Source organism: Cetorhinus maximus, chromosome 11 (genome assembly GCF_964194155.1).
Source record: "Cetorhinus maximus chromosome 11, sCetMax3.hap1.1, whole genome shotgun sequence".
NCBI lineage: Eukaryota > Metazoa > Chordata > Chondrichthyes > Lamniformes > Cetorhinidae > Cetorhinus > Cetorhinus maximus.
Window position 1 is genome coordinate 66,895,333 of NC_135889.1, and position 23,873 is coordinate 66,919,205.

A 23,873-nucleotide genomic window follows, 5' to 3' on the forward strand; every position below is an offset into this window, starting at 1 on the left:
TCTGGGTCAAGCTTGCGGACAGACCGAAGGTGTTCTGCAAAGCGGTCACCCAGTCTGCATTTGGTCTCTCCAATGTAGAGGAAACCGCATTGGGAGCAGCGAATGCAGAAGACTAAATTGAGGGAAGTGCAAGTGAAATGCTGCTTCACTTGAAAGGAGTGTTTGGGCCCTTGGACGGTGAGGAGAGGGGAAGTAAAGGGGCAGGTGTTGCACCTTCTGCGGTTGCATCGGAAGGTGCCGTGGGTGGGGGTTGAGGTGTAGGAGGTGATGGAGGAGTGGACCAGGGTGTCCCTGAGGGAACGATCCCTGCAGAATGCCACCAGGGGGGGTGAAGGGAAGATATGTTTGGTGGTGGCATCATGCTGGAGTTGGCAGAAATGGCGGAGAATGATCCTTTGAATGCGGAGACTGGTGGGGTGATAAGTGAGGACAAGGGGGACACTATCATGGTTCTGGGAGGGAGAGGAAGGCGTGAGGGCGGATGTGCGGGAGATGGGCCGGACACGGTTGAGAGCCCTGTCAACCACCGTGGGTGGAAAACCTCGGTTAAGGAAGAAGGAAGACATGTCAGAGGAACTGTTTTTGAAAGTGGCATCATCAGAACAGATGCGATGGAGGCGAAGGAACTGAGAGAATGGGATGGAGTCCTTACAGGAAGCGGGGTGTGAGGTGCTGTAGTCGAGGTAGCTGTGGGAGTCGGTAGGCTTGTAATGAATATTGGTGGACAGTCTATCACCAGAAATTGAGACAGAGAGGTCAAGGAAGGGAAGGGAAGTGTCAGAGATGGACCGTGTGAAAATGATGGAGGGGTGGAAATTGGAAGTAAAATTAATAAATTTTTCCAGGTTCAGATGAGAGCATGAAGCAGCACCGAAGCAATCATTGATGTACCGGAGAAAGAGTTGTGGGAGGGGGCTGGAGTAGGACTGGAACAAGGAATGTTCCACATACCCCATAAAGAGACAGGCATAACTGGGGCCCATGCGGGTACCCATAGCCATACCTTTCATTTGGAGGAAGTGAGAGGAGTTTAAGGAGAAATTGTTCAGTGAGAGAACGAGTTCAGCCAGACGGAGGAGAGTAGTGGTGGATGGGAATTGTTCAGGCCTCTGTTCGAGGAAGAAGCAGAGAGCCATCAGACCATCCCAGTGGGAGATGGAGGTGTAGAGGGATTGGACGTCCATGGTGAAGAGGAGGCGGTTGGGGCCAGGGAACTGGAAATGGTTGATATGATGTAGAGTGTCAGAGGAATCACGGATGAAGGTGGGAAGGGACTGGACAAGGGGAGAGAGAATGGAGTCAAGCTAGCAAGAAATGAGTTCCGTGGGATAGGGACAGGCTGACACGATCGGTCTGCCGGGACAATCCTGTTTGTGGATTTTGGGTAGGAGGTAGAAGCGGGCCGTCCGAGGTTGGGAGTCTATGAGGTTGGAAGCTGTGTGGAAGGAAAAGCGCCAGAGGAGATGAGGTCAGTAACAGTCCTGGAAACAATGGCTTGATGTTCAGTGGTGGGGTCATGGTCCAGGGGGAGGTAGGAGGAAGTGTCTGCGAGTTGACCCTCAGACTCTGCGAGGTAGAGGTCAGTGACGTCAGTGCGTCATTACTTGCTCTTGTCTATTTTCCTATATACTCAAAACAGTTGGTGCTTTAATCTATAGTTGCCTACTTCGTCATGGGTGCTTGTCCTTGAACCGAGTCATAAATTAAAGCAATCTTGAACGGTGAGTCTGAATGTTACTTTGTGACGATGATGATAAGAGCCATGCATTTGCAACAGAGAAACTGCTGTTAAAACATAAGGCAACCCATTCTGCTGTATTTTACATTGGTCCCTTGAGTATTCTGTACTTAAAATCAGCCTGCAGGGTTGCTTTATTATCTTTATAATAACATCTTGCTTCTATTGCGTACACTAAGTTTGTTAATGCTGTGAATCTTAAACTGAAAATTATTTACTTCCTTGTTTGTTAAGTAGTTAAGTCTGCATTTTTTTGGAAAAAGTTGGATAGTTCTGGCATAGGAGACCAGAATTTAGGGCATGTCAGATACACCACAGTTACACTCAATCTAAAACATAGACTCCATGGGCTGAATTTTTCAATAAAGGCTGAAGTCCCGCCCGACCCGACTGAACGTAAAATGACGTGCAATATTTCAGTCAGCAGGCGCGCGCCAGAGTTGTCAGCGCGCCTGCTGACAATTAAAAGGCCAATTAAGGCCATTAAAAAAGGTAATTGAAACATTTAGCGGGCAGGCACGGAAAAGGCCAAGTGGCCTTTGCATTTTTTAAGAAACCTTATCCACAGGCGGGATGAGGTTTCCAATAGCAAATAAAAAATTTAAAATTTCATTTATATCATGTCCCTGCTCATGTGACAGAGTCATATGAGGCGACATGTTTTATAAGATTTTTAAAGTCTTTATTTTTAATTTTTCATACCTTCATCTCCCTGAGGCAGCTCTATGCCACAGGGAGACTTTCAAGCGCGCACCCACGCGCATGCATGAAGTTCCTCGCTCGCCCTCCTCACCCCTCCACACAGGCAGTGTTGAGCACTGCGGCTAGTGTTTCATGCTGAGCGGGCCTTAATTGGCCCGCCAGCATGAAATCGCAGTCCAGCCCCAATCGCGGGCAATGGTCGGCTTCCCGCCTGACAAGGGAAAAATCCTCTCCAAAGTGATTCTATTGTGCATCTATGGATTTACAAGAGGTTCCTCTATGCCGCTGCTGCTACTTTGCACTGTTCTTAAACCTGTCCTGGTCAGGTATTACAGTGTTATCTGAGGCCAGGGAAGACAGTAGTGTTTGACTCTGCAACTTGGGATTCAGGAGATCCTTATCTCAGGATTTCTGAATTCTGGAAATGGCCTTCAACTGGCTGTGTCACCATGACAGGGCTGGCCTGATCCAATATCCTGACACATACATGAACAGGTTTCTGAGTGAACTGGTTGGAAAGATCCCATGAAATATCATTAGGAAATAAACAGGAACAGTAGACCATTTAGCCCCTTGAGCATGTTCCACCTTGGCTCAAAACCCTAAATACCCTTGTCTAACAAAAATCTATGAATCTCATTTTTAAAATTTTTAATTGACCTGGCTCATTTATATATTTTCCATTGGCCTAATAAGCCTTGAGCACAACTTGAGCCCAGGTTTACAACTCCTTCCACGCTAATTAGGCACACGTGGTTCCCCAAGCATCGATATTATGGACAGCAGATCAGGTGTTTCCGAAAGTATTTTCACCTCCTATTAGTTTAATATTTTGCATTGCACTGGCTATAATTATATTGTCTTCTACTTTGCCCATTCTTTTGCCCAGGTAAATGTATGCCACAAAATAAATTCATGTATTCAAATCTTATTAAGGTGCATTCTAGTTATATCACACAAGTATAGTTTGATTCTTACTCCTTCTTTCTTGCAGATTTTCTTTTTTCTTCATTGGCTTCATGGTTTGCATCTCGAAGCTTAACTTCGGGATCAGTGAGACTTGCTGGGATGATGTCTAGTTCTAGGTCTTTATTGTCCTAGGAATAAACACAAACTGAGAACTGCACCATCAAACATCACACTTCATTTAACCAGAAAGGTAGCAGAAACACAAGAGTGTAAGCATAACCTAATGCTAATATGTAGGGGAGCTCAAAATATAGAAGGCTGCTTTACTTATTTACATATGTTACCATTTTCAGGAATTCTGTTTTACAACCCATCTATTTCTGGCTGGTTATCAGTCACAAGAAATTCCACTGGCAATCCAAACACAAATGCCACAATATACAGACAAAGGAGGCCATTCGGTCCATCTAGCTTATCCTTCTGTAGAAATCAATGACCTCCCTATTACAGTAACTAACTTGAATTAATTTAAAATTTGACCCCTGGACTCACTACAATTACCCAAGCATTAGGAAAATAAGGTCACACTCCAGTTTGTAAGGAGGAAGAACTTTTTCACAGGAGTGGCCCTTGATTAAACCTCTGAAGCCTTCAAGGCCTTGAAGTGGGTGCAGAGGAAATTTACCAGATAGGTACCAGGGATGAGGGGCTTCAGTTTTGTGGAGAGACTAGAGAAGCTGGGATTGTTCTCCTTAGAGCACAGAAAGTTACAGGGAGATTTAATAGAGATGCTCAAAATTACAAGGCGTTTTAATAGAGTAAATATGGCTAAATTGTTTCCACTGGCAAGAGGGTTAGTAACCAGAGGACACAGGTTTAAGATTATTTGCAAAAAGAGCAGATGATGAGAAGACTATGTTTTACATAGCAAGTTGTAATGATCTGGAATGCACTATCTGAAAAAGAATTCTTTTGCAGGTACTTTTTAAAGGAGATGAGGCAACCCGCCTCCACCACCCTCCCAGGCAGTGCATTCCAGGCCGTCACCACCCTCTGGGTAAAAAAGTTTTTCCTCACATCCCCCCTAAACCTCCTGCCTCTCACCTTGAACTTATTCCCCCTTGTGACTGACCCTTCAACTAAGGGGAGCAGCTGCTCCCTATCCACCCTGTCCATGCCGCTCATAATCTTGTACACCTCGATCAGGTCGCCCCTCAGTCTTCTCTGCTCCAACGAAAACAACCCAAGTCTATCCAACCTCTCTTCATAACTTAAATGTTTCATCCCAGGCAACATCCTGGTGAATCTCCTCTGCACCCCCTGCAGTGCAATTGCATCCTTCCGATAATGTGCCGACCAGAACTGCACACTGCCAGCTGTGGCCTCACCAAGGTTCTATACAACTCCAACATGACCTCTCTACTTTTATAATCTATGCCTCGATTGATAAAGGCGAGTGTCCCAAATGCCTTTTTCACCACCCCACTAACATGCCCCTCCGCCTTCAGAGATCTATGGACACACACACCAAGGTCCCTTTGTTCCTCAGAACTTCCTAGTGCCATGCCATTCATTGAATACTTCCTCGTCAAATTACTCCTTCCAAAGTGTATCACCTCACACTTTTCAGGGTTAAATTCCATCTGCCACTTATCTGCCCATTTGACCATCCCGTCTATATCTTCCTGTAGCCCAAGACACTCAACCTCACAGTTAACCACCTGGCCAATCTTTGTGTCATCCGCAAACTTACTAATCCTACCCCCCACATAGTCATCTATGTTGTTTATATAAATGACAAATAATAGGGGACCGAGCACAGATCCCTGTGGTACGCCACTGGACACTGGCTTCCAATCACTAAAGCATCCTTCTGTCACCACTCTCTGTCTCCTACGACTAAGCCAATTTTGAATCCACCTTATCAAATTACCCTGTATCCAATGTGCCTTTGCCTTCTTTACAAGTCTCCCATGTGGGACCTTGTCAAAGGCTTTGCTGAAATCCATATCTATTTATTTTGTTTTTGCTGCGAGGCCCAAGACATGGCCCAAATGACGACTGACCTCAGTTGAGCAGTGACCCTTTAGCCAAGAATTTTCACCCTGTTGAAGTGTCGTGGCAAACTGTGCCTTTTAAAAATTGGCACATATCCACAAGGTCAGATGGGAAAAGGAAATAACAGAATTGAGGACAGATGACATCAACTACCATTTGTAGTGGTAGCCATTTGGATCATGGGTGCTTCTTCAGAGAATGCATAATTGGGTGTTTCTCAAGAGCCTCAGTTTACATCAGTTCTCTCAAAACTCCTTGGCCCCACAAAAGGTTTAATTGTCAACATATAGGGCAGAATCTTCTGCCGGCAAGGGGGTCTTGGTCATCAGCTCAAGAGCTGGCAAGACCCCCACTTTGTACCTTTCCAGGAAGGTCCACCAATATTATGTGCCAATCAGGCAGTTGACAGGCCAAAGGTGGGCCTTTCCATGGGATCAGGATGCCGGGGGCAAAAGTCCCGTCTACCGAGAGCTATCGGGGGAGGAGGTGGCTGCTGCCGGAGTGACAACCACCCGAAGCTCAGGACCCATGCCACAGGTGAGTTATGGCAGGAGGAGGTTCATGCGGTGGAGGTCATGGGGGAGGGGGTGTAGGGGATTGTAGGTGAGTCAGCTGCAAGCTCTTAGCGGGCCCCCCTTCCTGATGCCGGAATCCTCAATCAGGTAATGAGTGCCTTTGAATGAGCGACCCACCACGGGAGCCGGTAAGCAAAAACATTGCTTGTCGTGCACACCGCATGACAAGCCCCCATCAGCTGCTGGGGTTAATACTATTCTATCCATACCCTCCCCAACCCTGTAACTTTAGGGCCATAGAGACAGGTCGTCGAGAAATGTGCTGTTTAATGCAAAACTGAAGGTAAATTAGACTTGCAGTTTGAAGATAGCTGCTTGAGTGCAAACATTTTGCCTGATTGTGCCTCAGAGGTTTGGCACTACGTCCATATTTGATCAATTATCTTAGTAGCAAAGCATTATGAATCTCAGGTAAAACTTATTTACACGGTGATTGCAAGGAAATAGCTAACATGTTACTGAGAGGTTATGTATGTTGAAAAGGAATTAATATATTCTTTTTGGATTAGGACAAAGGACTAATGTAGATTCAAGGAGTAGATTGTTCAAATTTCATATTTGCTATTAACTTGTTTTCAAACAGAAGACTCCTTATAGGGTCAACATTCATTTTGGATAAATGTGCCAAGAAAATAGGTCATTTAAAAATATAGTGTGTCTGGCGCAGACACGATGGGCTGAATGGCCTCTTTCTGTGCTGTAACTTTTCTATGGTTCAATTTTGAAAATATAGTCTAGAAATTAAATGCACTGTATTTAAAACACACAAGATTATCAATTGTGGCTTTGCTGAATGATTATTGGATCAAACATATTTACAAGGCTCAATTTATCCTGTTACACTATTTGTTTTGAAAAATCTCAATGTTTAGGATCTTGAGATGCTTGTCTCCAATAAAAAACTCTAGCCCAGAATTTTTTGTTTTCATCCATCATGCGTTTGCACACCACAGTTTTGCTAGTATCACGGTGACAGCTTACACATTTCCACACTCTCAGGATTGACAGCTGGAACCTAGGTAGGGGAACTTTAAAAATTCAGCTCAGCTATTCTGATTTCTCTGGTCAGCTCGTGAATATGAATCTGGTATTCATCTATATTGTGATCCAACAGGTAAGACAGAAAGGTTCAAACCACTATTCATCAGATTTTATTTATTGTAACACCTGTTCTCCTAAGCTAAATAATTTTACACAGTGCTTTTGAGAGAGTCTAAAAATATGGTTATCTGAACTTCAGCTGATCTCTGTGTAACTACAGAACAATCTGAATGCCCATTACACAGTTAAATAGTGCAGATACAATTAGGAATCTTGGTTGCTGCAGGCCAAGAGAATTTTCCCATTAAGAAAATCTAAAATTTAATGACTCCTTTCAGACAACGTCATTTTCTGGCAAAGAATTACAAAACCAGTGTTTAACATCACAATCAAGAAAAAAAAAATCTTGGCCCCCAGAGATTCCTTTCTGCTGCTGCTCTGCTGCAACTTTGCCAGAGGCATTGGTGGAAAACCCATTTAGATACTTCCAACAAAGTTACAGCTCAATGGCTAAAAGTTTGAGGAAATTCAGAACCTTGCTTTTTGATGTAACAATGCCCATAAAAAGGTCTACAACTAAAAAGCAACTAATTTGCATTTTGAAGCCTGGAGCCAGATAAGCTTTCCGTGAAAATGAAAACTTCCGGAATAATTATATACAAAATGCAAAACATTGAGGCTAAGTGGTCCTGCTTACCTCGGATGTGATTCCAAGGCCCTTTTCCAAAAATGATTTGTATTTTCCCATTCTCAGTGAGAAATCTCGATAGCGCTTATCCACTGCTGTGACCCATTTCTTAATCTCACAGGCATGTGCGTGTCCTTTCTCCACAAAACTGTCAGCCAGCTGAATGATGAGCTTCACCTTTTCCTTGGTTTGCTAGACCAGAGAAGAAATATTGTTTGCATCAATTTAACTGAAATTGAGCTGCTAATTCAGACGCCATTCCAATCCAATTCCAGCTCCTCCTGTCGTTTGAAACATGATTAGTTACTATGTTCTCTGTCTTCACCTTTACATTGCTTCTTCCAGGAGTCAGTGCATTTCCTAAACTTTTACTTTGGGTATAGAAGCTAACCATTGCATTATTTTGTTGGTTTCGCAGGCGGGTTTATTTACTGCAGTCAGCAGAAATACGTCATGTCGCATAAAGACATCTCTTAAACATCTTAATACCATTGTAAGATTCTGTCCAAAAGACTGAAAAAACAATATTTGGTCTACAGCCAACATACACAAGGCAATTTTCAGTCAGTTTGATCTATTGAACAATTTTGATGCACCAATCAGTAACAGGAGATGGAAATATGCAGGTTCTGTGCAGATTGAGGGTATAAGAGAACAAACTACCATGTTACAGAGCAGGTAGAGCATAGGATACTTCAAGTGCTATTGTTAACATCTCTCACTACTATTTGATCCCCCAGTGCATTGTAAACAGAGAACCAAGGCCAAGGGCAATCATAGGAACATGGAAACAAAATAGGCCATTGAGCCCCTTGAACCTGTTTCACTATTGAATTAGATCAGAGGTTCTCACTGAGGGGTTCCCAGTCCCCTCAGGATCCGTAAGAAGGTTTCCAGGGATCCACCGCCTCATGACTTCTCCCGACACCATTAATCTAGCCCCCTGGATAAGCTACACTCTTACTGACTGCTGATTGACAGCCATCATAGACAGCACTATATTAGACTTGTGACCTGCTTGATCTCGCAATTCATTCACCAGAAAATTCAACAACATCATCTGAAAAACACAATGGCCCAAAACATTCGGCCTTTGGATCGTCAGAGATGGGACCAATGTTGGGAGATGTGCATCAGAACCCTGCAGAAGTCCTAATGTCAGACATATGTGGAAATTGCTCGGGAAGTTTAAACTTCCGATGCGCTAATTCCCTGTTGCCCAGGACCCTCCACAAATGTCTCTGACCCTGAACTCAAGGTGGAGACTTGGGTCAGAAATGCAGGACTTAACTGGATTCTTACCCAGGACATTTAGACAAGTTAATACCTGGTCTAACAGCTGGGTACTCAACTGAGCATCACAAGCGACCACCCCACCCCTCCCAATCACCCCTCCGACCACCAAGCCAGACCTGACTACCGTAACCACCGCCCCCTCCCCCCCCCCACCCCCCAAACCCCACCCCACACACCAACCTCCCCCGCCTCACCACCCTCCTGTCTGACCACCCGGCTACCACCACTGACCTGATCTGACGATCCCACCATCTAACTACCCAACTACCCCCCACACCTGATTATTCCCCCAGCTGACCAGACAGACTAGCCCCTGACCCAACCTAACTATGCCCCCAGCCAGACCTGGCTATATCCAACGCCTGACTACCATCCAATTATCCCCGACCAGATACAACTACCCTCTGCACCTGACTACGGACCAAACCTGAACCATTGACCAACTAACTATCCACCAACCAGGTCCGAACAACAGCTAACCAGACCCAACTATTCCCCCGACCCAACTAGCCACCTTACCCACTTCAGTCACCTACCCATTCACTCATTCACCCATTCACTCACCCACACTCATTCATTAAGAGAGTTGAGACCTTTTAAAAACTTACCTGAATACAGCAGCTACTGTCATAAAAAGGTGTGTTTCCCCCGCCTCTCCTACCTCACTGAACTTACCCTGGAGTGTCTGTGCTGCTGATTTCTGCTTCAGCCAGGATTGGAAGATCCTAGAAGAAATGTGTGCTATTGCCGAGTCAGAAAAAGCTTTGTGGGCGGTGGCAATGCGCCCAGCATTGATGCTGACCGGAAGATCCAGGCCAACATCAGTTGCCACAGGTACATTGTTGACTCTGACCTTTAACTCACCACCACCTCTCTTGACTCCTCCACTGACTCTAAATTATCTGATTGCTTGTCTGATATCCAGTACTGGGTGAGCAGAAATTTCCTCCAATTAAATATGGGAAGACGGAAACCATTGTCTTTGGTCCCTACTTCAATTTTCGTTCCCTAGCTATTTATTCCATCCCTCTCCCTGGCAAATGTCTGAGGCTGAGCCAGACTATTTGCAACCTTGGTGTTTTTTTGACTCCAAAATGAGCTTTCAACTGCATATCTATCTCATCTCTAAGACCACTTTTTTCCAGCTCCATAACATTGCCTGACTCTGTTCCTCAGCTCATCTGTTGCTGAATCTCTCATTCATGGCTTTGTTACCTCTAGACTTGACTATTCCAATGCACTCCTGGCCGTCCTCCCTCATTCTACTCTCAAAAACTCGAGGGCAGCCAAAACTCTGTTGCCCATATTCTAACTCATTCATCACTCCATGCTTTCTGACCAATAAAGGCTCTCAGTTAAGCAGCGCCACAATTTTAAAATTCTCATTGTTGTTTTTACATCCCTTCCTGGCCTCACCCCTCCCCATCTAATTTTGACTTCTTGAGCATCCCCAATTTTAACTGCTCCACCGTTGGTGGCAGTGCCTTCTGTTGCTGAGGCCCTGAGCTCTGGAATTTCCTCCATGCACCTCCCTCCCTCTCTAGCTCAATTTCCTCCTTTAAGACACTCCTTAAAACCTAGCTCTTGACCAGGCATTTAGCCTAATATCTCACGTGGCTCCTTGTCAGTTTTATCTATAATCCTTCTGTGTAGTGCCTTGTGTTATACTCTTGATAGCCAGTTGGTGAAGGATGAAACCACAGTCAATCTTTAATTGGAATAGAATTATTCATTGAGTAAAACATTACAGATATATATCTCCTAACTCTAGTTTATTCTTGTGTCAGTAAGTGTCTCTTTATATGTGCTCAAGTAACCATCCAATCAATGTCCTTCACCTGCATGTAGTTAACCTTAATTGATACAATCGGGATTATTTGGTATGTGAATGCCACTATATAAATACAAGTTATTACTGTTACAAACTTCATCATTAAAACTAAACTGCCGCCAGTATTTTAATACATTTTTCACTGTTAAGATCCAAAAATAAAATGTTATTTTATGACTGGGTGATGTTTGATTTATTGTCATTCTTTTTCAATGTACCCCCCTCACATCCTCATGTTTCTGGATGGAACAAATTCTGTTTTAATCATCAGCCCACAGGGGGATAGAAGTTTCAAAGAAAGAGGTCTCCAGTTATTGAAGCCATGAAGCAACAAACCTAGAGTTTGTAGCTTAATGAAACATTAGGATGGGAACTATTTAGGCACCCTCTCAGAGGCAGCAGGAAGCTCCAGAACGAGGAAAGTACGTGGTCAGAAACGTCTGCAGAATAAATCCCTCTCGAGAAAAAAACCTAGCAAAAGCAGGACTTAAAAATGGCAGAGAAGCAGATGTAGCTGGAAGCTATGAGCAGTGGAAAATGGGCCCTGTTAATTCCGTATGCAGAACAAGCTAGCAATTGGAGCTGCTATAATCAGGCAGAAATATGTAGGGCGAAGGGGCAGGAACAGCCCACAGAATCAGTCTCTGAGAAAAACATTGATCATTTACTTAAACATAGAAAGAGGGGAAACTAAACCAAAAGGAGGAGTTCCAAACTTGCTTTTGTGCTGGAGGGATCTTAGGAATTTTGCAGGTGCACTGGCGCAGTGAGGCTGCGTGAATAGTGCAGCTAAAAGCAAATATACAGGAATCTGTAGCTTATGTTGGTCCAACTGGTGACAGAACATTAAACTTTATACTGCCCAATATGGTGTTGGAAACGGATTCAATGGCAGCTTTCATAAGGCTCCTGGAATAATTTGAGAAGAAACAAATTGCAGTGTTGTGGGGAAAGAGCTGGGGATGGGACTAACTGGATTGTTCTCTGTGAGAGCCAGTGCACACAATCGACTGAATGTCCTCCTTCTGTGCTGTAGTACTCTGAGATCTTATTCTACTGGAGAAGTTGAGGGCTCTGGATGTGAATGCTCTGATGAATACAGCACTGCTTCTTCTGCACCACTGAAAACGTTGGGCCTATTTAGTGCAAATTATTAATGCCAAGTTGGATTTTCAACAAATACAATGAAAACAAAGTACTGAACCAGAACAAACCATGACACATGGTACTTGTTGGAAGTACCTCCATATCTTGACCGAATTGTTGCTTAGCTCCAGCAATAGGTTCAACATTAAGTAAAACAAAAATAATAATATATTTGTTTAATTGTACAGCTAATTTTTATACAGAAAATATGCTTGTTGTGTCACGGGGACCCCAGAATTTTTATAACATGGGAGGGAGGGTCTCAAAAGCAAAAAGGCCGAGAATCCCTGAATTAGATCATGGATGATACATTTCTCATCACCTGTACCCATCTGTGCTCCATATCCATTGATATTGTTACCTAACAACAGTCCATCAATCTCAGTCTTCACCAAGTATCTACAGCTTTTGGAGAAAATTCTTCAGGTCAAGGAAAGTGGAAAATAACTGGTCCAGGGTTGAGGTAGGACTGTGAAAGTAGGAAGCGAGAATGAGGCAGAGGGGAAAGATATAGCTGGGAAGGGCAGGAAGGGGAAAGGAGAGTGGGAGGGGCAAAAATACAAGGCTGTCAAGAGGCCAGTCGCAGGGACGGAGAGAAACAGCTTTTCTCTCTGGTTACCATAGGGTGTCAGTCGACAGTTGCAGTGAGTGATTGGGCCAAAGTACTGCACAGCCAGTGAGGCCTGCAGGCAAACAGGCAAGAGACAGAGCTGAAGTGTGGCAGGTTGATAGATAGATGAGCAGGTGAGTGACAGAGTGATGTCAGTTAAACAGCCAATAGTGGTGGGCAGAGACGGCTAGTGGCCAGGTGGCTATTCAAATAGCATCGACAATGCTGCCATTAAACAGAAGAGACCATCAAGTCCTAGGAGTTGCACCCATGCTACTCTGCAAAAACAGGGGTAGGGGAAACAGGAAACATGGATTTCTGTTACCACTGAGGCGAGCACAATGGACTTGTCTTAATATACCTATTGTAATATGTCTGCCATTCTCTTGGTAAGGTTCTGCTACAGTGCCACCTGGTGGTGAATGGTCAGTATTGCAGTTAGAATTGAAAGAAAGGGCTTGAATGCAGTTGTAATGTTTGGTGGTATAATGTACATTTGCAGGGACACCAATAGGTACCATACCAGTAGAACATTGAGACCCCTGACAATTTTAAATATGTAAAAGAGATATATGTGTTAGCATGCATATATATCTATACACATAGACCAATTGGGCCAAATCTTCCAAAGACCGGGCGCATGACTGAAGATGCGCATCAGGACCCTGTGGAAGTCCTGATGTGTGGACCTAAGTGGGAATTGCTCAGGAATTTTCAACTTCCAATGGGCAGTTTCCCTGCTCCCTGGGACCCTCTGCTGATGCCTCCGACTCTGAGTTAGAGTCGGAGACTTCAGACGGTTATGTGGCACTTACCTGGGTAATTACCCAGGGAATATCAAACAGTTTAAAATTCAGTCTAACACATGGATAATTCTACAACTGAGCCTCCAATCAGCCCCTGCCTATCGGCCGACCCAACCAGCCCTTCAATTACCCGACTACCACCTGACTACCCACACCGGCCACCCAATTACTCATTGATGTGACCCGAATGGACAAAACACCACCCCTCTCCCCCACCCCCCAGCTTGTTAATTGGTAATTTCAAAATTGCAGGCAGGTTTCTAATTTTGGCCCCACTTACCTTCGTAATTTCTGATACTGACAGGATGACTACCTGCCTACACCCCCAACCACCCGACTTTAGCCCCCAACCCAACCCAACTATTCCCCCGACCACTCAACTACCTCTGACCCATCTGCCGACTCACCCACCTTACCCACCTACGCACCTCACCTACCTACTTACCCTGACATGACCTGACTACCCCCCCACCCAGCCACCCGACAATAGTCCCCAACCCAACCCAACTAGCCCCCAACCTCTGACCCATCTGCCAACTCACCTACCTACCCACCTCACCCACCTACCTACCTACCACCTCACTCATCTACCCACCTACCCATTCATTCACTCATCCACTCACCCATTCACTCATCCATTCACTATCATTCTGACTGGACCTTTAAACTTACCATATGACAGTTAGTGCAGTAAAAAGGGAGCACGTCCTGTCTTCCCCTGACTCTACTCTGCTCAGACGGAATTCCCCAAATTACATTGTGCTGTGCATTTCTGTGAAAGCAGAGATTGGAAGGTCCTGGAAGAAGTGCGCAGCAGGGTCGAGTCGGAGGAATTTTGGAGCACAGCGGTAATCTGATTGCCACTGCTCGGAAGATCCAGGCCATTGTAAATCTCCTGTGGTATCACAGGAATTTGAACGATATGCCTAAACAAAAGGTGGGTTATCTGGTGTAATGAAGAAATTATTACGGTGGTATATTTTTGATGTTTTTGGGAATGAAGGGAATATTATTTCATGGGCTGGATTTCATGGCCGCAAATTGGGCAGGCCAACCCCCGCCCCGTATGTGAGCCTAAAATATTGTGTGATGATGTCAGGTTGTCAATACGATGTCATCCTGTCAGTCTCAGAAATTATTAAGGTAACCAGGATCGAAATTGAGAGCCCGCCCGCAATTTTGAAATTTCCAATTAACAAGCTATTAAGCTTGTTAAAAAGCCACTTGAATGCAATTTTTTTATTGCTCCCTGCATTTTTCGGGTGTTGGATGTGAAAAAATGTTTTAGGGCAGGTATGCTGAGGTGGCACAAAGGCGGAAGAAAAGGCCTGCCACTGGGACCATGGCTGCATGTAGCAGCAGATTCTGCTGCTGAAGGTGTCAGCATCTGTATGATTTTTGAGTTAATTTATTGATGCTTTTGAGCCTTCCATAAGAAATAAAGACAAGTTCAGAAAGCAGGGGACCTTTAAATTTGTAGTCGTGGCCAAATTCCTGTTCAGGGCGTGACTCATCTGCCACGTTATGTCCTGGGCTAGGCACCTGATTGGGTGCAGAATCCCGCTTCACATTTCTAATTGGCCCCCTTCCTGCTAGGTAAATGTCTGACGCCTGATTTGACGATCTGAGATGGCAAAAGCAGGAGTGAGCGAAGACTCACTTTCCGTTCTGCTTCCCACACCCTGCCGAAAAACAGAAAATCCAGCCCCATGTAATGCACAATTTAATTTAAGGTGATTAAGTCAATTTCCATAAAAGGCAACATACTGCAGACATTAGAAATCCTAAATGAAAACAAAAAATGGTAGGAACACTCAGCAGGTCAGTCAGATTTTCCAGGCTGCCATCTCTCACAAATCCTCTGGACCTATTTTTTGTTTCTCTAATTTGTTATAAATACCTAGTTCATGGTAATACTTTAGAGGTGATTTTTAGTTCTGGGAAGATTAAAGTTAACTGTAGAAAATTGGATAAATGCAATTAAAGCAGCTTGAAGACTATTACACTTAAAAGGTTGAGGCAATATTGACTTAAGGGGTTAACAGCTAGAAAGTAAAATCATAAAACAGCAGGTGGGCTTACTTAGCTGGAGAATTGGAAACGAGTATCTATACTGCTTTCAAAGAAATACAGCTCAGCGTGTTGTTTTGGAAGTTAAAGATACAATTAATTTAAAAGCATTCAGTGAGCCCTGTAAGGTTACGTTGTCATGGAGTTGGGTGGAGCTCAAGAAAGTTCTGCAGTTTCATTGTATCTGTGTGTTTGCTGGGGGAGTGAGTGTTCTGCAGTAGGAGAAAAGGCCATACTGAAAAGGTACTGCTGTTAGCCAGCTCCAGGCAGCAAAAGTGTTGTTGTTAGTTGACTCTGTAGTTGGGACTCAGGAACAGTTAGATATCTCTGTGTAGTTAGGGCTCAGGAGAAGTCCTGGGGAGCTGAGAAGGTGGCAGAAGGTCACTAGTTCCATGCTGGAAAGGACAAGGGTGCAGAAGAAGCCCAGGGAGCCATTTATAGCTTGGTGTAGCTGGGGAGATTGGAGCTTGGTGAAATCCGGGGGCACTGACAGTCCAGTGAAGCTAGCCAGCTATTTAAGAGCTGAAATTGTGCCAGTAAGTAGATGTTGGAGTTCAGAGTCGGAAATCAAAGGAACGGAGTCTTGGAAGACAAGATTGGAACTCTGGGAGGTGTGCAGTCGTTGAGGCAGTCTGAGTTAGAGCAGCTTTGAGGGAATTCAGAGGCTTGCTCTTCTAAAGTGAAAAGTTTGGAGTCTCTCATAAGGGAGAAAGAATTTCAACAAGATTGGTCGACTCAATGTTTACTGACATCTGGGTGGGTTGCTGACAAATCTGTAGGTTGCATTTGCTATTTATTGTACAATGTGGTGGGTTTAACCACAACTTGCCCGTTAATTCACATGTATCTCATATTAACCCTAAATGAGTATAAGATATATTTTAAATTGTTTTAACTTTTTGGCCTTGTATAATAAAATTTATTTTTGTTCAAAACCCATGGAACCTTGTGCTTTATTCTCTTAGCAAGTTTTTGAATCTCAAACTTTATCTACTTTAAACAAAACGTTATTGGTCTCTAACCAGATCTTACCAAAACCTTGGGGTTCTGGTCTAGGATCATAACAAGTCTTTTTAATATTCTTTTACCTTGCACTATCCTCACTTTTGTCATGCAGTCATCTCTTCCCCAATCACAGACCCCTGCATTTTGCTTTTCCCTCCCCACTTTTCCCTAAATCTGTATCCACTTATAAGCTATTCATCTATGACATCCTCCAGTGAAATGTCCTGTTTATGACATGGTATTATAGGATTTTTTGCCAGTACTTTAGAGATTGAATTCTGACACTCTATCCACTGTTGCACACAAACCATAAATGATCATTGTTATGACATTTTCTTTTGTCTGATTACACATCTGTGAAGCACACTGCGACATTGTACTATATTAATGGCACTTTATAATGGCAAGCTGTATTTGTTGCTATTCCTTTACCAATATTTATGAAGTCCCAAACTTGTGTGGTTATACCATAAAACAACATAAATTTAGACAGCACCTTTAACATAGTAAATACCCCAAGTGCTTCAGAGGAGCTTTATCAGACAGAATTTGCCACCAATTCATGCAAGGTGATATCAGGGCAGATGACCAAAAATTTGATCAAAGAGGTAGGTTTTAAGAAGCATCTTAAAGGAGGAGAGGTAAAGTAGAGGCACCACAGGTACTTAATGGCCAACATTTTCCCCCCTGTCAGGGGTGGGGGGGGGGGGGGGGGGGGCGGAGAGCAGGAGCGGGTGCTGGCAGGAGGTGGACCTCCGATCGACACCCCCAGTTGGGGGTGCGCAGCCATTTTAGGTGGGCAGACCAATTAAGGCCCGCCCAGCGTGACGTGTGCCAGGAATTGCTATGCATTCCCCATGCGAGCGGGGAGGGATTCCCTCAACCTGGAGTGCACTCTTTCGCGCATGTGAAAGATGAAAAAGCTGTGTGAGGAAATACACCATCAATAATTTTGAACTGTTACAATAATTAGAGATCATATATGTGAAATTTGGAGAACCTGAAAACACAACTTTGGGTTCATTCAATTTGTTTGGTCCTTCTAAGGTTGAAGTACAAAGAACACTGAAAAATACAACTTTAATCAAGTCAAAGCTAGAAATCAAGAATGCACTGCATATGGAATGAAAATACATTTCACACAGAACTTTGGAAGATTCCACAATACCACAACATACAAAAATATGGAGATCACAAGTATCAGAAAAACACTCAATTTAAAAACACATATTATGGGCAGAATTTTTCTCTCGTCGGGCGGGCGTGCGCCCTACCTGAATGAGAGAAAAACAGTGTATGATGATGTTGGGCGAGTGTCCCGATGTCATCATGCATCCTCGCAATATTCGCTCAGCGGGCGTGCTGCCGCCTCTCATGCATAACCGCCAATAATTAAGATGCCTTTTAAGGCCCTTAATCAATTAATTAAATCTGATTTTTCACTACCCATCTAACCGTTTGCCCTCCTCCTCCTCCACCCAGTTAGCGCTGAGGCTCCCAGCATGTGATTCATGCTGGCTGGCCATTAAATGCAGTTGGGGCCCAATTGCAGATGGCGGTTGGGTTCACGACCGCCCCCAGGCCCACCCACTGCGCCCACCCGACGAGGTAAAAATTCAGCCCTATGAGAGTATAGTCCACAACTGGCAAACAGAATCTATAGGTATGATTTATGTCACAATTTGCTATTTGATCTTTATCACAAAATTAAACAGAAAGAATAATCCAACAAGTCAAACGACTTATGGCAGAAATACTAACTACACAGAAATAAAAAAAGAAAGCAGATTATCTGTGTGGAGTTTCTGTATATACCATTTGTTGGTGTTCTCAAACAGTTTTGAACTTAGACTATTTGCGTAATAAGGCCTCTTAAATCCATATAAGATGTAATTTTAATAAAGTAGACCCTCACTTTCTGTGTTAGAAAAAACCCTAAAATTGTCCTATTGGTAAGACTTGCTTTTCTGTGTTGGCTAAACATCTGACAGCATCATGGAGAGTACTCTGCTACTTTGATTCAACATACACCACCTATGGATAACTGTAAACATTTCTGTCTTTCTACATCACTTTGGAAGTCACTTCGCATGTGCTTTAAAATCAGACTCACATTTACCATCAGTGGGTAAAGTAACATTTCAAACAACTAAATGTATTCTCTCCTGAGCAGAAACATTCAGGGCACCTGGCAAAACATTTATCATCACAGCACATGAACTAATATGAGAATCTGGACAGGGCTGTTTTCAGCTCTCGCTCAAATATGAATTTCAAGCCATTCTGGAATATCTGTGGGTAAAGACATTGATAAGTTAGTAAGTTAGTACAAGGGAAACAATTTCTTTAGTCTTACCTGGGCAGAAATCCTGAATTCACCATATTCCTTCATAAGATCCTGAGTTTCTTCAGTAGTTTCCCCAGCAGAGGTATGTGTGGAGAGGTAATACTCGCCTGTTTCTTGGATCCAGTCCAAAGCCTGTTGAATGCAGAGTGAAAAACAAAAGGCTAAATGTTCTACTGAAAATGGCAAAGTTCTTTGCTCAAAGTCAGTGGCATCAGACTTTTTTAGTCATTCTCGCACAATAACATCATAAGGTAAAGCTAGAGCTACACAAGAAACAAATGAGAAAAAAAATACACACAGGGCACAGTTCTCTGTGTAAAGTGTTGTATTAAACCTCACAACTTACTCCAGCAAGTCCTTACCTCCCTTTACAACCAAATCTTTACAGAAAGAAATGAAAAAAAGTATGAAAGGTACAAATTTTACTGCGTTTTGTGCGCTGGGAGCACATATATTAAAACTGCATTCCTGGCCATGATTTCCAACTATAACCCTTAGTTAGTATTATTAATAGTAGTTCCCATGGACGGTTCCATATAAGTAGCTTTTGGTTTTTGACACAGGAAATCCTGCTAGCATGAACTTCAAAGATTACAAAGGCTTTATCAAGGCTTCAAGCTAACAGTCACCAAAGGACAAGATAAAACTGGTGAGGTATATAACAGATACCTGTTTGGCACTTCTTTCAAATACCACATATTGTTGGCATTGATCTAGTCTTCTCTTCTTCATTGTCCAGAAATGAAGAACCCTGTTCTCTCTCTGGAGGAGCTCACTTAGAATAGCTGCAAAACAAAACAACACTGTCACTTCCTCAGATTCTGACAGCACATGGGGCTATTGTTCCAGTGTTAATCTTCTACTAAATGCTTTCATTCGCTCAGAATGATGAAAGAAAAATCAATTACACTGTAGTCAAACATGAACAGTCATCATTGGGAAGTTCAGTGGCAGAGGACAAATGTAAAAGGGGGTTAGAACTCAACAGTTTCATGAAGGTGTGAAGCACTGCGGGGTGTATCACCGAAAACTCATCCAAATGTACCCTCCTGGATGATAACATTCAATTAGGCAGTTTTCAACAGCAGAAATGTCATTCAGTTAGGAATATATACAAAAAGCCCATAGTATGAAGAAGATGAAATCAACAACAATAACAAGACAACAAAACAGAATCTTAACTGTTGGAAAGCAATCAAATGTTACAAAATCATTATCATTATCCCTTTAACTGACAAGCTGCTGAATGAAAGTAAATATCACTGATTTTCTGAGTAATACTGGCGGATTGTAAGTGAACTATTCATCCTTTGTAGACCCACACCCACCTTTTACTTGCTGCTCGGGGCCTCTTGTGTGAGCAGCCACACCAGGCATACTCACATTGTTCCTGTGAATGTACTTCAAAAATACCTCAGCATTCCTGCGCGCAAGAGTGCAGGCCTGTGAACACACAATAAGGTGGTAATTTCTGACAGTTCAACAAACTTCATGTTTCTCTCAAGCTGATCACACCAGCCACTGCTACACCTACTCATTCAGTGTTTTCCATACATTACACAGTAGGAGCGATTCACAAAGCAAGGAAATAGCAGCCAATCTTTGGACACCTTAGGCCCGCCTGACAACGCATTCAGGAGGGCCTTTAAATGGGCATCCAGCATTCCAGCCTGAAACAGGCAGGAGACTAATTGCAATACAAATCAAGCCAGTTTTAGGAGCCCATCTGCAATTTTCAAGTAGAAATGGACAGAGCACATGCCACATGTGCTCTGCTTATTTGTAGCAGGTGGTGAGCACCCTAAACAGCCTAACAAGCGACAATTCACTAGACCATTCCAAAATCAACCAGCCTCGCTACATGGCAGCCCCTGTGGCTGCATCCAATCTACATCCAAGGCCCGACTCCATCTTGTACCCACCCCCCAGAACAAAGATCACACCATTTGGTTTCTCCTGAGGTGGGTGTGGCAGGCTAGGAAATTTCCCAACTCACGCTATCCACCTCAGGAACAAAAATCCAGGCCCTACAGAGAAAAGCATGAAGAGATGAGATGCAGGATTCATAGAAGGAGAGCCAGTCTTAGGAAAAGAATAATAGATATGTAGAAAGACAGAAACAAAAAAGGTATGCGAGAGCCAAGGAGAGTAATTTGGGAAAGAGAGGGTGTAAGAGAGAGGGAGTTGGATTCGAAAGCAGCAAAAGAGTTAGAAGAGAGGTACAAATGTTCACTGTAGTTTTGTCTAAGAGATTTGTAAATGCAAATAGAATGGAAAAGAAATGAAGATACTAATTAAACAATTAGTAGCTGTTTATTTGACAGTTATTCAGCTGGAAACATTTTAAGACAATAACCACTGAGCGTAATTAATTGAATTGTTGCATTGCTCAGTTATTAACATTAAGGGGGTAATTTTCCAAGTATGCACTGGCAGCAGGAAACCTCATCTGCTATCACTGCATCAGCATCCCAAATCAATGAACTTAGATTGTGCTTTTAAATAACTACATTATTTAGCCATAAGGGGAATAGAATATTCCAAACTGAACAGAATATTTTTTTAATGAGCAGTATCATTAAAATAATTGAATATCATTCAACATGAAAGGGTTTGGCAGGATGAGCGTCGTGAAAATGTTTCCACTTTTGTGGGAGACCAGTGCTAATGGACACCAGTATATATAGGTGGGAGTCATATATAGGCCCCAAAGAGTTGCCTCACTGTAGGACAAAGTATAAATCGGGAAACATGTAAGAAGGGTGCTACAATTGTCATGGGTGATTTAACTCTGCATATTAACTGGACAAATCAGATTGGCAGGGTAACGTGGAAGACAAATTTGCTGAATGCATCAGGGATTGTTTCTAGAGCAATACGTTGCAGAACCTACCCAGGAACAGGCTATTTTAGATCTAGTAATGTGTAATGAGGTAGGACTAATAAGATATATCGTAGTTAAGGATCCTCTAGGGGGTAGCGATCACAACACGGCAGAATTTCAAATTCAGTTTGAGGGCAAGCAACTCAGGTCTCAAACCAGTGTCCTCAACATAGATAAGGACAATTACAAAGATATGAAGAAAGAGTTGGCTAAACTGGGCTGGGAAAATAGACTAAGAGGAATGTCAGTGGATGAACAGTGGCAGACATTTAAGCAGATATTTCATCACGCTCTGCAAAAATTTATCCCAGTCAAAAAGAAGGACTCGATGAGAAGGTTGAACCACTCGTGGTTAACAAGGTGGTCAAGGAGAGTATCCAATCAAAAACTAAGGCATACAAAGCACGAAAACTAGTGGTAGGCCAGAGGATTGGGATTTTTTTAGGAACCAGCAGCGGATGACTAAAAAGCTAATAAAAAGGGAGAAAATTGATTATGAAAGTAAATTGGCAAGAAATATAAAAACAAACAGCAAGAGCTTCTACAGGTATATAAAAAGAGAGTAGCTAAAGTGCGCATGGGACCCTCAGAGGATGCGACTGGAGAATTGATAATGGGGAACAGGGTAATGGCAGATAACTTAAACCAATATTTTGCATCGGTCTTCATGGTGGAGGACACTATAAACATCCCAAAGATATCAGATAAGCCATGAGCTACCGGGAGGAAAGTCTTGTAACAGTCTCTATCACGAGGGATAAAGTATTTAACAAACTAATGGGACTAAAGGCAGACAAGTTGCCAGGCCCTGATGGCCTGCATCCAAGGGTTTTAAAGGAAGTGGCTGCAGGGATAGATGAGGCATTGGTTGAAATATTCCAGAACCGATTGGATTCCGGGAGGGACCCAGTGGATTGGAAAACTGCTAAAGTGATGCCCTGTTCAAGAAGGGAGGGAGACAAAAAGCAGGAAGCTATAGGCCAGTCAGCCTAACATCTGTCGTTAGGAAAATGCTAGAGTCCATTCTTTAGGAAGAAATAGCAGGACATTTAGAAAAGCTTAACGCAATCAAACAGAGTCAACATGGTTTTGTGAAAGGGAAGTCATGTTTGACAAATTTGCTAGAGTTCTTTGAGGATATAACAAGCAGAATTGATAAAGGGGCACTGGTAGATGTAGTGCATTTGGGTTTCCAGTAGGCATTCGAAAAGATGCCACATAAAAGGTTATTGCACAAGATAGGAGCTCACGGTATTGGGAGTAATGTATGAGCATGGATTGAGGATTGGTTAACACACAGAAGAGACAGAGTCGGAATTAATGGGTCTTATTCAGGTTGGAAAGACGTAACTAGTGGAGTGCCACAAGGATAAGTCCTAGGGTCTCGTGTATCCAAATTTACTGACGATACAAAAATAGGGAGGAGGGCATGTTGTGATGAGGACATAAGGAATCTGCCAGGGGATATAGATAGATTGAGTGAGTGAGTGAAAACTTGGCAGATGGAGTTAAAGGAAAGTGTGAGGTCATGTACTTTGGTAGGAAGAATCAAAAGGCAGACTATTATTTAAATGGAGAGAGACTCCAAAAAAGTGCAGCACAGGGGGATCTGGGTGTTCTTGTGCATGAAACACAAAAAGTTAGCATGCAGATTCAGCAAGTAATTAAGGTAAATGGGATTTTGGCCTGAATTGCTAGGGGTTGAAGTTTACAAATAAGGAAGTCTTTTTACAACTGTACAGGGTGTTGGTGAGGCCACACCTGGAGTACTGCGTACAGATTTGATCCCGTATTTAAGAAAGGATATACTGGCATTGGAGGCAGTTCATAAGAGATTCACTAGGCTGATTCCTAGGATAAAGGGGTTGACTTATCAAGAACGGCTAAACAGGTTAGGCCTTTATTCATTAGAGTTTAGAAGAATGAGGGGTGCTCTTATTGAAACATACAAGATTCTGAGGGGGCTTGACAGGGTAGATGTTGAGAAGATGTTTCCATTAGTGGGGGAATCTTGGACTAGGGGACATAGTTACAGAATAAGGCGACACTCATTTAAAACTGAGGTGCGAAGGAATTTCTTCTCTCAGAGGGTAGTGAATTTCTGGAATTCCCTACCCCAGAGAGTTGTGGAGGCTAGATCACTGAAAGTATTTAAAAAGGAGATAGA

General features: G+C 43.2%; 1 protein-coding gene across 1 annotated transcript in view; it reads right to left on the bottom strand.

The window, feature by feature from the left end:
- kalrna (kalirin RhoGEF kinase a) overlaps window positions 1-23,873 on the bottom strand; it is a 1,015,085-nt gene that overhangs the window by 366,379 nt on the left and 624,833 nt on the right. The window contains exons 19-23 of the mRNA XM_078552171.1: window positions 20,151-20,265; window positions 19,492-19,607; window positions 18,832-18,954; window positions 7,721-7,903; window positions 3,419-3,537 (exon numbers count right to left, since the gene is read on the bottom strand). Coding sequence (XP_078408297.1) covers window positions 3,419-3,537; window positions 7,721-7,903; window positions 18,832-18,954; window positions 19,492-19,607; window positions 20,151-20,265 — 656 coding nt within the window. The remainder of the gene's footprint in view (window positions 1-3,418; window positions 3,538-7,720; window positions 7,904-18,831; window positions 18,955-19,491; window positions 19,608-20,150; window positions 20,266-23,873) is intronic.